This window comes from Sorex araneus, chromosome 1 (genome assembly GCF_027595985.1).
Source record: "Sorex araneus isolate mSorAra2 chromosome 1, mSorAra2.pri, whole genome shotgun sequence".
In the NCBI taxonomy this organism is placed as follows: Eukaryota; Metazoa; Chordata; class Mammalia; order Eulipotyphla; family Soricidae; genus Sorex; species Sorex araneus.
This window is the reverse complement of record NC_073302.1, coordinates 123440-136319: the sequence shown is the minus strand read 5'-3', so window position 1 is coordinate 136319 and position 12880 is coordinate 123440. Positions and strand designations below refer to the sequence as shown.

Here is a 12880-nt window from a genome sequence, read left to right as displayed (position 1 = left end):
CTGTGGTTTCTGAGCCGATGACACAGCCCCCTGCTTGCCGTCTTCTCCCCCGCAGTCCTGGGCAGCGTGATCAGCCTGTCTGCTGTCTCAGCCTCAAGCTTGTGCTTGGACCAGCCGTCTCCTGTGTGTGGGGGACAATGCTACCTCTCCAGCTGTGTGAGATGGGCGCAGCCTGTGCAGGACCTTGCACGTGTGCTGTCTCCGGGCATGTGCACACCCTGGCCTGAGGCAGAATCTGGGGGTGCCAGTGCCAGGGCTTTGATGCCAGCGTTGCCATGCGGGTGGGTGTCCCCTCCAGCCTCAGGAGCGCCCAGGTGCAGGCACAGCTCACACTGTTCCCTTGTGTGGCTCTTGCTCAGCCCTGCTTCTCCGTCTGAGTGCCTGACTCCTCCTTGCTGGTTGCAGCCTTTGAAGCAGGGCTGGGCCGTGTCCCTAAACAGCATCGTGGAGGCTGTCTTATCACCTAGGCTGCCCCCTCAGGGCATAACAACCTGGCCCCCTCTTTCTGTTATTCCCACCAAAACGGCATCTGGTTTTGAAAGTGGAGATTGGGGGCAGCCTCCCAGTGGTGCACTGTGAGTCCCAAATGTGGGTATGCGATGTGTGCATTTGGTGGCCGGGAGCTACCTCCCCAGGCCTCCTCAGCAGAGGAACAAAGAAGTGGGGGGGCCACAGACTGATGGTTAAAATGACCCCTTTATTTTATTTTATTATTTTATTATTTATTTATTTATTTTTGTTTTTTTGGGTCACACCCGGCGATGCACAGGGGTTACTCCTGGCTCATGCACTCAGGAATCACTCCTGGCGGTGCTCGGGGGACCATATGGGATGTTGGGATTTGAACCCGGGTTGGCCGTGTGCAAGGCAAACGCCCTACCCGCTGTGCTATTGCTCCAGCCCCCCAAAATGACCCCTTTAATGTAGAACTGTTAACACACTTATAGAACATCTGAGTGGGTTTGAGGTGTGGGACTGCAAGAAGGTGTGATTGATCTTTTATCTGAGGTAAAGCATTTCAGTGGAGGCAGTTCTCTTGGGATTAACTTAAGGAGATGCTCTGTCTTCCCAGGGACATCTATATTGCTTTTGTCTTTCCCTTTAATTGTACATATTAAACGATTAAGTTTACCTCTTATTAATACTTGCAGTTGTTTGGATAAACACAGTATGAGATTTCAGAACTCAGTTCTCTGGGCTCCGAGGGCAAGCAAGGCTTTTACCATAAATCTCAGACTAAGTCCTCAGGCAAGTTCAGCTTGTCCCATGGGGGTCCTGTCTCTTAAGTCATAACAGCTTGCAGCAAGAACGTGATACTATGCTTTTTATTTTATTAAGATTTTTTTTTTTATTGAATCACCATGTGCAAAGTTACAAAGTACTCAGGTTTACATCTCAGTTATACAACATTCAAACACCCATCCCTTCACCAGTGCCCATATTCCACAACCAAAAACCCCAGTATACCTCCTGCCCCCGCTCCCCCAACCCCCAACTGCATAACTGATCAATTTCACCTCATTTTCTCTTTACCTTGGTTACATTCCATATTTCAACACAAAATTCACTATTGTTGGAGTTTCCCCCCAAGAAGGACAGCCTTACTACCAAGGAAGCATTTGATAATTAGTTTTCCATTGCTTAGAATAAAGAGATATGTAGCCCCACTGCTCCAAGTACATAACTCTTTTTTTTTCTTTTTAAATTTTTCCCCCCTCATCCCCCTTCCCGCGCCTCATAGTATTGTGGACGCCACGCCGAGTTTCTCCCCGAAAATGGGAAACAACCGGGAAAGGGGGATATTTACTCTTCTCGGCTGGTGTGGGGCTGTTGCTTAGTTCAGTCTAGAGAAATGGCTGCTGCTTTGACTACTTTCAATATTTCAACAAAAAACTCACTGTTATTATTTGGAGTTTCCCCCCAAAGTCAGAGCTGCTAAAAAAGGAACCATTTCACATTGCTGACAATGAAGAGATGTTAAGTTGCGCGTCTGTGGCAGCAGCCGCGTGGTTTTGGAATTCTGTATAAAGTCCAGGGAAAATTCTGCCAGAAACTGCATAGCCCATCTCACAGTCCCAGTGTATTGCTGTAAGAAGCTGCACTGGATGCCAAAATGTGTTAGAAGGTCTCTGGCATCAAAGTCTTTAGGCACAGAGGGTCCGTTTCACTCTCAGAAGCTCCCGATTTATCTGGCAATACTATGCTTTTTAGACTGCACCATTTCAATGCTGGGGTAACTTTGCCACTAGCCCTGGGCCCATCCCAGTCCCCTCGTGGGACCTCTCCTTTTGTGGGTGTTAGGAACTATGGCAGTCGAAGCCTGAGCCAAGTAATCATGATATCTGCCTAGGAGTAGATATATTTCAGAGTCAATGAACTCCCAGGTATTAGGAGCACAGCATTAATGGTCTTTCTGTGTTAAACAAAGAACATTGCTCTATAGAAAAATATGAAAGACTAGAGGGGAAATAGAAAAGCAGGTAATTCACTAAAAATACAGAACCCCAGAAATTTTGACTTAAAAAGAACCAGGATTGACTTTGGCAAATGTGAAGCACAAAGGAAAGGTGAAAGATAAACTCAGGGCATTGGGTGTAAGAGCACTGTAAGCTTCTCTGGGGGAAGATAATGGGGCAGTTCATTGATGAAGCCTAAGACACGTGGGGTTAATAACCAACAGTCGCCACAGGGCACTCACTGAGTGGAGATTGGGGGCAGCTCCCCTGAGGTGCACCACAGGTGCCTGGGGTAGAACCAGGAACAGGCAGGCACCTCCATGATGCTTCTGGGGAGCAGGGTGCCCTGCCTGCTTTGAGCCTGGACCTCTCTGGATGGTCTCTGTGGGGAAATATCTGGGGCCTTCAGCTTTTGCCATTACTGAGCCCCTAACAGTAGATGACTCAAGGATGTTTGGGTCCTCTTGGTAATGTCAGCTCTGACATTACCTGGATCCAGGGTGTGAGGAGAAGTGCTGGTCATCCAGAGGGCCAGCTGGAGCACATGGAGACCTTGGCTTCCTGCTCTCTGCTGGGCTTGAAACTTGCAGCATTCATTGCTGATGGCTCCAAAAATCTGACAGACACATGGGGGAACTCACTTTCACATGAGAGAAAGGGACAAAGGGACAGAAGTGGGGTGGCCTTGCAAAGACCAACATGGGATGAACAGAGGGCTGTATGCTGTGGGCAGGTGAGAAATGTTCAGGCAGCGGCTGAGTCCTGCAGTGCAGGTCAGAAATGGACTCGCCAACCCTGGAAGATGGCATGGGGCAAGAGTTTGGGGCAGGAGCCCCAGGCACCGTTGTTGGATGCTTGGAGGCCCCTGTGCATGAGAGCTGTGTGTGAGCGGAGGAACTGTGTTCACACAGTGGGAGGCCACGTGGGCCCAGACAGAACGAGCACTGTGAAAGCCACTCTCTCTATGTTCAAACAGGATGAAGAGGAGATGGAAGAAGCAGCCAATCAGAAACTTGCTTTGCAGAAGGCCAAAGAAGTGGCTGAAGTCAGCCCCATGTCTGCGGCCAACATCTCCATCGCTGCGTAAGTGCTTGGGAGGGCCTGTGGGCTGGGGCCGGGCCCTCAGCAGGGCTTTCTCAGGACCCTCGGTTTGACTTTACCAGCAGCCTTTGCACTGCAGCTGTGCTGAGGGATGATCATGGGGAGGACTTTCCACGTCCCTCAGGTGTGTGTGGGAGTAAAGCTGGCCATGCCAGGCTCTGTGGCATGGTGGGTGGGCATGGGCCCCGTGGTCAGGGGGCAGAATACCAATTTCATGCCATTTATCAGAAATGTATTCTGTGAGCCCAGAGATTAAAGGGATACTTTTGTGGCCCTCAGGACTTAATGCTGCTTCCCCAGTGGGCTCCACATGTCAGATGCAGGGAAGAGGCTGAGGGAGCTCTGGATGAGGCGGCAGATGCGCATGGGTGTTCCACCTCATGGATTAGGGACACTGACCAGGACAGGGCAGGCCGCTGAGATGGGGAGGACAGCAGCGTGGGGCCAGTGACCCTAATGACCATGAGAGGTCAGAGGAGCCCCGGAAGAAGTGCAGCCTCAGTGACTCTGTCTTAGTTCCGGGCCCCCACCCTTCCCTGCCTTGGGCCTCCCTCTTCTTCCTGGGAGCACTGTGTCCCGAGCACATGTGGTGGCACGTGCACTGTGCTGCTGGGTGTGTACTCATGCACAAGTGTCCACTCTTGAGTGTACAGCATCAGTGTCTGCGTGTGTATGCCAGTGTATGCCTCTGTGTGAGGGCGTGTGAGCCCGCGCCTGAGTGTAGGGGTGCGTGAGAGTGCGTGCGTGCGGACTGCTTTCTAGGGAGGTGTATGCAGAGGACCTGGCTCTGAGCACACAGAAAGTGCTGGACTTGCAAGGAGAGTAGCTGGAGGAGGCCACAGGTTCCTGAGGGCCCAGGAGGTGCATGGCCATGCCTGAGGGGGAGCCAGGCAGGCTGTGGACATCCCCAGGTGTATGGACACACGTGGGACTAGGTCAGCTGGGTCTTGGGCTTGCATGAGGCGGTAGCTGTGATTGCAGTGTCCCTGGTATGCAGGACAGTGCTGTCTCTCTTGCAGGCCTGTGGCCCTTGCTAGCATCAGCTCTCTCATCCTCAGGTGGCTGTTCTTCCAGTACCTGTGACCTCAGGTCCAGCTCCTTGAGGGTGAGAGCTTGGAGAGGGGCAGTTGGGTCCCTCAGCAGGGAGGATGAGCTCTGAAAGCGGGCTCTGGGTGCTTCCTGCTGCAGGAGAAGCTGCAGACGAGTGTTGCTGTGGCACCAGGCTGGCTTCTGGTGCTGCCTTCAGTCTGCGACCTTGCAGGGTACTCAGCTCCGTGTTGGTCATCAGTGTCTTAGTCTAAGGTCATCTGGGGGGTTGGACCACATTTTCCCCAGTGGGGTCAAACATCTGTGGCTCACCTGGGGCTACTGGGATGCAGCTCTGGGATGCCCATCTGTGAGACACTGGGTCTGTCTCCTGTGCTCTGGGTGGGTGAGTCCATGTGAGGACATCTTGTGCCAAGGGCTTGCTTCCTTCTGCAGAAACCAAGGCCTGCTTGTCTGTCGTCTGTCTGCCCCTCCCCCTTGTCCTTGACTGTTTCCTGTCTTTGAGGTTCATGTTTGGATGGTAGCACCTGCTTCCCCACAGTTCATTTCTCCAGTGCCAGCTGCAGTGCTGGGGCGAGAACAAGGCTCCCACCTGCCCTCTGCTCCTCACAGCTGTGCCCTGAGGCCTGCGAAGCAGGAGGACTGGCCCAGGGCTCCGGGAGATGTGGAGCCCCGCCCCCGCCCGGTGTCTGGTGCTGATCTGCCTGGGGACAGAGGCTCTGCTACCTCACTGTCCGGCAGCGGGCCCTGAGAGCCACTCGGCCAGTGGGCTTGGCCTCTGATGATAGCCAGTCAGGTTCCAGGAGGACAGGGGGAACGATCAAGCTTGCTCTTCGTCCTTTGAGCTGTCACCCTTGCAATTCCCGGACTTCCAAAAGCTAGAGCACACTCTGATGCTCACACACATGTTCACACACATTCACACCCATGTTTCTATACTTAGATGTCTTACACTCACACATGTTCACGCACATCCACTCACAGTGTTGTTCATATCATTCACATGTCCTACACTCTTATACGTGTTCACACATGTGTTCATACCATTCACATGTCCAACATATTCACACACATTTGCATACCATTCACATGTCCTACACACTCACATTCACTCAGTGTTCATACCACTCACATGTTCTACACTCATACATGTTTATGTGTGTGCATACCATTCACATGTCCTACACTTCCACATGTTCACACTCACACATACTCATTGTTCCTGCCACTCATACTGGCCTACACTTTCATACTTGTTCATATTCACATGTGTTTATGGCTCTCAAATGTTCTACACTCACACGTGTTCTCACATGTTTTCATACCATTCACATGTCCTACATTCCCACACGTGTTCACAATCATAACCACTCAGTATTAATACCTTGCACATGTCTTATCCTCTCATATGTTCACTGACTTTTGTTCATACCACTCACATGTCCTATATTCCCACACATGTTTGCACTCACATGTGTTCATAACACTCACATGTCTTACACTCACATTTTCACATTCACATCCACTACTACATTCAGATGTGTGTTCCCACAACTCATACACAGGTTCACTCACATCCACACATGTGTCCATACTGCATACATGCCCTTCGTACATATTCACACTCATATCCACACATATGTTCCTAGATTGCTACATGTCCTATGTATGTGTTCACATATACATTCATACATACACATATGGTCATACCACTCACATATCCTCCACTCACATGTTCACACTCCTGTCCATGCACAGTTTACACACATGTTCACACCACTCACAGGTTCCACATTCACACTTGTTTACATGGTGTCATATATGGGTGTTTATATTAACATGTCATAATACACTTCTGTGTTTAAACATGGGCATCTAAACTCACACATTTACTCATGTGTTCACCCCACTCATATATCTGCCCATTCACATGTAGTCATGCTGACACATATGCAGGCTTACATTTTCACACTAACATATTTACAACCATGCACAGTCAGTTCATATTCACATGTTCACCCACTCACATCTGTTTACATGTTCACACACTCACACATATGGCTACATGGACAGTCACACGAATGCTGCTGGCAGCACATGAAGCCCACGCCATACTCACACACTCACATTCACAGTGCCCCACTCACATGCATCTGTGCGTCTACACACTCATACTTAGTCATCTCAGTACCCATTCTCACCCATCTCTGCTCACATGTGTTCTCCCCACCCAGCTTTCCACAACATTCATGTTCATGGTCACTGATATACTCACTTCCAACCTCGTGCACACTCACGCACTCATCTGTCTGGCACACACAGAGCCCACAGGCCGTTGCTCACTTTGAGCTCTCCTCACAGGTGTCAGTAGAGCTGGGGGAAGCTGACTTGAAGGGGAAGTTGAGAAGAGAGAAAAGAGGTTCGGTTTCTCCCTGTTGGCTTTGGAAAGACTTCCAGAATTCTGTCTGAAAGGCTGGAGTCACACCTGTGGGAAACCGGGCGGGTCAGGCAACCAGCTTTGCCCTGGGAAGAGTCAGGGTGAACTGTAAGCACCTGGCTCAGGCTTGGACGCAGAGGGGTGGGGTCTGGCCCAGACTGGGTGGGTAGTAGCAGGGCCCAGGTGGAGTGCCTGGGAGCCGGAAGCAGGTAAGGCCTCCTGTGGTCACTGGCTCTGCTCCATGCAGAAGGCCAGGCGGCCACACGGCCAGCGCCCTGGCCCCTTGGGAGTGGGCCACTGAGGAGGCCCTTTGAGAGGTCAAGCAGCTCTCTCCGACCCCAGCCAGGGCTGTGTGTGCCCATCTGGGACAGACAGGCTCCTGATAACGGCTCCTGTCTTTCAGCTGTGGTGGGGTTTGCTTTTCTGCTGGATACTTTCTTTCTCAACTTCTCTTTTACCCCGAGGTCTCAGCCGGTGCCCATTCTGACGGAAGTGCCCCCAGCATCCTGTCCAGAGGCGTGCTGCGGCCCGTACCCCGCCTGCCGCGGCTCCCACGCGTTCCTGCCTCTCAGCTGCCCTTTGGTCTCTCACTCTTGTTTTGTTCTGTTTCTTGCATGTGCAGTTTTGTAAAGCAAACTCGAGGTACTGTATCTCGCAGCCCATCTGTCTCCAGCGTAAGCTCACCGTGAGTGGCTCTGCTACGGTACCATTGTGGCTTTCATGACGGGCACTCGTACACACCTTCCCTCCTGACTCTGCTTCCTGCCCAGCCATTGCTTCACGGGAGCCCAGCAGACCTTGTGCAGTGGGCAGGGGGCGTGGGTGGGCGTGCTCCCTGATGTTGTTGTGCCTGGGGATCCAACTCTTGCTCAGCCCCTCCTCTGTCCCTCCTGGCCACTCTCCTTGTCTGCTGACCCTCCTGGCCTCTGTCCTCTTGTCTGCTGTCTGTCTGTGTGTGTCACTCTGGTGCTGCTCTCTTCTGCCGCAGTTGTGCCGGGTGCCACTGGGCGCCTGCTGAGAGGTTCCCTGGGGGATGGCATTTGCTAGGTGCTCCCTAGCGTGGCTGTGGTCCTTGTACTCTTCCTTTCTTGGGAGGGGAGGTATCTTGTCCGTAAATGTCCTAGCAAGACAGAGTGGCTGCCCTCTTGCAAGGCCAGATCCTGGGTTAGATCCAGAGAACCCCCAGGAGACCACCTGGGGGTGACGCCAGTCTGTCCTAGGCTTATTCTCCAGAGCTCCCTCCCGAGGGTGCGGCCAGGAGCGCCGAGGGGTATGTATGGGGTGGGTGCAGATGTTGGGATGCTCCTGCCTTGGCTGAGCCTGTTTCCAATGGGCCCAAGCAGGGCTCTGTCCTGCCCGAGACACTGAGAGCTGCTGGTAGGGGATCCAGTGCTGTGTGACTGACTGGCATGTTGAAGTGTGATGTGAATGTGGACCCAGTGGTGCCCCCAGCAGGACAGGTGCTGGCTGAGCCGGCCCAGAGATGCCCCCTGTCAGGCTGTGCCCTCCATGCCTCTCTGGGAGGCTGCAGGGTTTACATATTGGGTAGCAGAGCATGCCCACCTGTGTGCAGGGCTGGCCAGCCTCCAGGAGACCCCAAGAACCCTTGCAGGTCAAACTTGCCATCCTGCACTGGAGGTCAGTGGCCAGGCTGCCCTCTGGGCAGCTGCCTGGCTTGTAAAGTGAGTGGAGGGAAGAGTGAGGGACCAGCCTGGCCATCTTGGGAGAGATCTGTGGGGTCTGTGTGCCCAGAGGAGCCAGGAAGGCATGACAGCTGGGCACATGCTTCTGGTTCCAGCAAGGAGAGGTTGGTGCACAGGCTCAGACAAATCCCGGGAGGAAGTGGCTGTGCCTCTGGGGTGGGCAGAAGTGGTGGGCCCAGCAGGACCAGGGCCAGATAGGGCTGCAGCTCATCACTGGTAGAGGCCGGCCTGGCCCAGGACCTTCTAACTCAGCACTGAGGACGAGGTGGAACTGTGCCTCCAGGAGCCCCACCCACCCACACCTGCTGTCCAGAACCTGAGCTCCCTCACCATGAGGCTGTTGCCTTCTTCCCTGTGTCCTGACAGAGGTTGTCCTGAACTGTGCTGGACCTCAGCTCAATCCTCAGGCTCCTGGGCCCCATGGCCTGGGAACCAGCCTCTGGGCTATCGGTCACTGCATGCAGCTGGGCACTGTGGGCTGGTGCCCCTGGCTTCAGACCCGACAGGAAGGCAGTGTCCCAGGTTGCAGTCAAGGGGAGAAGGAGTGTCCGTGGTCAGGCATCCATGGGGGCAGGCAGCAGTCTGTGCTGTGTGCCAGCACATGTGCAGGGCTGGGTCTCCACGCTGGTGCCAGCTAGAGTGATTGCTGCTGGATCGTGGACACAGACCCTCCTTAGGGCTCACCTTCCTTCCCACCTCACATATGTGTGTTCCTGGTTCTGTCATTTAGTGGCCGTGGCACCGGCAGTGCCCCCTCTCTGAGCTCAGTGCCATCATCCAGAGCACGGTGCCCAGTGAGCCTAGGCTGCCACCACGCCACAGCACAAGGCCCTGGCTCTGACACTTGGCCAGAGGGGCCTGGAGCTGTCTGCTTTGGGGGTCTCACCGAGCAGTTTCTATGCACCGTGGGCTGTGAGAGGTGGCCAGGTGGTAGGCAGATGGTCTGCACACAGGGGCTGAGCCTGACCACAGCCACTCCTGATGCCGAGGGTGCAGGAGTGTCTGCAACCCCAGACTCTGCCTCTGGGCTCACAGGAGGTGTGGTGACAAGGCAGGTGCCCTATAGCCCATCCACTCTGCCCCCAGCAATCCGGCTCCCGCTCTTCCTTACGGCCCCGCTGGCTGCTCTGGGCTCCATGTGCCAGACCATGTTTCTCTGGGTCCTCTCTTTTCTGCCAGCGGCTTCCTGGAGTGGGAGTTGGAGCTGGGCCCCGGCGGGGCTGTTCCCGGCCCCTTGCCCTTTCCTCACCCACTACACTGAGATGCTGACCTACCCCCGCCCCCACTCCTTCCCATCTTGGCGCCCCTGGCTGCTGGTCCACTTGCCCGGAAGCCTGTCTGTCACCTTGCACTGGTGCCATCATTCCCACCTCCTGAACTTCTTGGCCTTGGGCCACTCTCAACTGCTCCAGTGCCCTTGAGGTGTGGCCCCAGACCAGTGCTCCCACTGCGGGGTCCTGCCACGGCGCAGTGCAGACATTGCCCAGGACCTCTCACCCCTGCCTGCCCTGCACCCTGCGGCCAGGGCTGGGGCTCCTCCCTGCGTCCGCGCTGCCATCCCTCCATCGCTGTGTCCATCTGTGGCTTCCCCGGCGGCGGCGGAGGCTCAGGCCTCACCCAGCTCTCTCATAGCAGGCAGCAGAGCTCCGCCAAGGCGCGCTCGGTGTGGGAGCAGCGGGCCAGCCAGCTGCGGCTGCAGAACCTGCGCGCCAGCTGCGAGGCGCTCTACAGCGAGATGGACCCGGACGAGCGGCTGCGCTACGCCACCACGCGCCACCTGCGGCCCGACATGAAGACGCACCTGGACCGGCCGCTGGTGGTGGAGCCGGGCCGCGGGCCCGCGGGCTGCAAGGCCCGGGCCGAGCCGGCCGAGCCGGCCGAGCCGGCCGAGCCGCCGCGCCGGCACCACCGGCACCGCGACAAGGACAGGCCCGCGCCGGAGCGGGCGCAGGACGGCAACGCGGGCCAGGCCGCCCCCGGGCCCGAGGGCGCCGAGCCGGGGGCGCGCGAGGAGCGCGCGCGGCCGCACCGCAGCCGCAGCAAGGAGGCGGCCGCGCCCCGCGAGCCCCGTGCGGAGCGCCGCGGCCCGGGCCCCGACGGCGGCCGGCGCCACCACCGCCACGGCTCCCCCGAGCACGCGGAGCGCGAGCCGCGCCGCCACCGCGCGCACCGGCACGACCCCGCGCGCGAGCCCAAGGACGCGGCCAAGGGCGAGCGGCGCGCGCGCCACCGCGGACCCCGGCCCGCGCCCCGGGACGCCGACGGCGCCGACGAGCCGCGGCGGCACCGCGCGCGGCACCGGGCGCACGAGGACGCCGAGAAGGACGCGGCCGCCGGAGACTGCGAGCCGGAGGACAGGGACAAGGAGCAGGAACCGCGGAACCACCAGCCCAAGTGAGGCGCGGGGCCGGGTTGGGCTCCCTCCTGGGGCGCGTGCGGGGACCCCCGGGCCTCTCTCCCCGCGCCCAGAGAGGAGGCAGGTTTCTGGGGCTTATTGCCATAGCTTTGCTCAGGAAAGGGGGTGGAGGCCAGGTAAGTTTGGGAACCTGTTCCTAGGTAGGGGCCTAGTGACCCCACAGTGGAAGGAGCTGTGTGTGGGAAGGACTGAGGGTTCCGCTTTGGCCTCAGCACAGCCAGGGCCTCTACCGGGGAAGCTTCCGGAGTGGGGAGGCAACCAGGGCCCCCTCACACGTGGGGAGGACAGACAAGCCACGCAGGGCTGCAGGCCCCGAGGGGCTGGGATTCCTCGGCTGCCTCTGACCAGGGTGTGCTTTCTGTTTGCAGGGCGCCTCACTGTGACCTGGAGGCTGGTGGGATACCAGCCATGGGGTCTGTACACGCAGCGCCCAGCACCTGTCTCCAGAAGGTGGACGAGCAACCAGAGGACGCAGACAATCAGCGGAACGTCAGCCGCATGGGCAGCCAGCCCCTGGATCTGAGCACCTGTGTGCACATCCCTGCGCCAGGGGTGGGCACTGCTGGGGAGTCCTCGGCTGCGCCCGGTGAGTCCCTCTTGCCCCCACAGGGCAGCCCCATGCCTGCAGGCCCAGTGTGGTTATCCCCTCCTGCTCCCTGGCCACGTGTGGGGACAGGGAGTGCCATCTTGCTGTGTCAGTACCTGTTCCCTGATGCCTTTGCTTCCTGGTGCCCCAGTGCAGAACTAGTCCTGTTGGTCTCCAGTGCTCAGAGCCCTGAGGACTATAGCGGCCTTCAGGGGGCCTAAGGGCTCCCCTGGAACTCTGCAAGGGCCGCATGCTTCATCACTGTCCTACCATAGCCACACACCTGTCGGGGCTGACAGGCAGAGGACAGAGGGAGAGGTGCTGGGGCCTCCCACTTGCTCACATGCACATTTTCTTTTTTATTTTGGGTTTTGTGTCATACCCACCAGTGCTCAGGGTTGATTCCTGCCTCTGCACTCAGCAGTCACTCCTGGTGGGGCTAGGTGGACTATATGGCGTGCCGGGAATCAACCCAGGTTGCCTGTGTGCCAGGCAAAGTGCCTTAGTCCTCTCTTGCACTGTATTGGGCTCCCCAAACGTCATCTTCCCCACTGCCCTGTCCTTATCATTCGTGTGAGCGTGAGAGTGGCCCCGAGCAGGCAGCCGGATGCTGTGCTGGACCTGTATAGTCCCTGAGGGCCCAGCACAGTGTAGCCCTTCTGCCAGCACCTTGTTAGGAGAGGTCTGTGGGTGCTAAGCCCAGGTCCCTCTATCTGTGGGGGCACTGGCATTTGTGAGCCCCTAACAGAGTGGGCAGAGACCACAGAAAAGAGCTGGCGTTGGGGGGCAGGCAGAAGGCCAAATGTGGGGGCAGAAGGCTGGTTTGTGGGGTCAGGTAGAGGGCCGGTGTGGGGGCAGACAGAGGCTGGAGCAGGAGGGCAGGCAAAGGCTAGTCCCACAGCCCAGGCCCCCAGCCTCTCTCTGTGCCACTCTCTGTTGCTCAGGCCCTCTCACTGGGAGGAACAGCTGACATGACTGTGTGGTCTGCTCCTGCCTGCTGCCTTGGGGGAACGTTCTTCTAGTCTGTTGTTACATTTCCTGTGGTTCTTGTGAGGCTGCCTTCCTGACCAGCAACCAGTCTCCACTCTCTGGGGTTCTTGGGCTGCTGGGTACCTGAGTCAAGGTGTGGGCTGT

At 56.8% G+C, this 12880-nt stretch overlaps 1 protein-coding gene across 7 annotated transcripts in view; it reads left to right on the top strand.

The window, feature by feature from the left end:
• Window positions 1–12880, top strand: part of CACNA1B (calcium voltage-gated channel subunit alpha1 B) — a 176099-nt gene that overhangs the window by 66641 nt on the left and 96578 nt on the right. For 2 of the 7 annotated variants that reach the window (XM_055144268.1, XM_055144250.1), the window contains exons 18-21: window positions 3433–3539; window positions 7664–7726; window positions 10377–11138; window positions 11529–11746. In XM_055144268.1, coding sequence (XP_055000243.1) covers window positions 3433–3539; window positions 7664–7726; window positions 10377–11138; window positions 11529–11746 — 1150 coding nt within the window. The remainder of the gene's footprint in view (window positions 1–3432; window positions 3540–7663; window positions 7727–10376; window positions 11139–11528; window positions 11747–12880) is intronic. The other 5 variants (XM_055144303.1, XM_055144295.1, XM_055144288.1 and 2 more) reach the window with 3 other exon arrangements.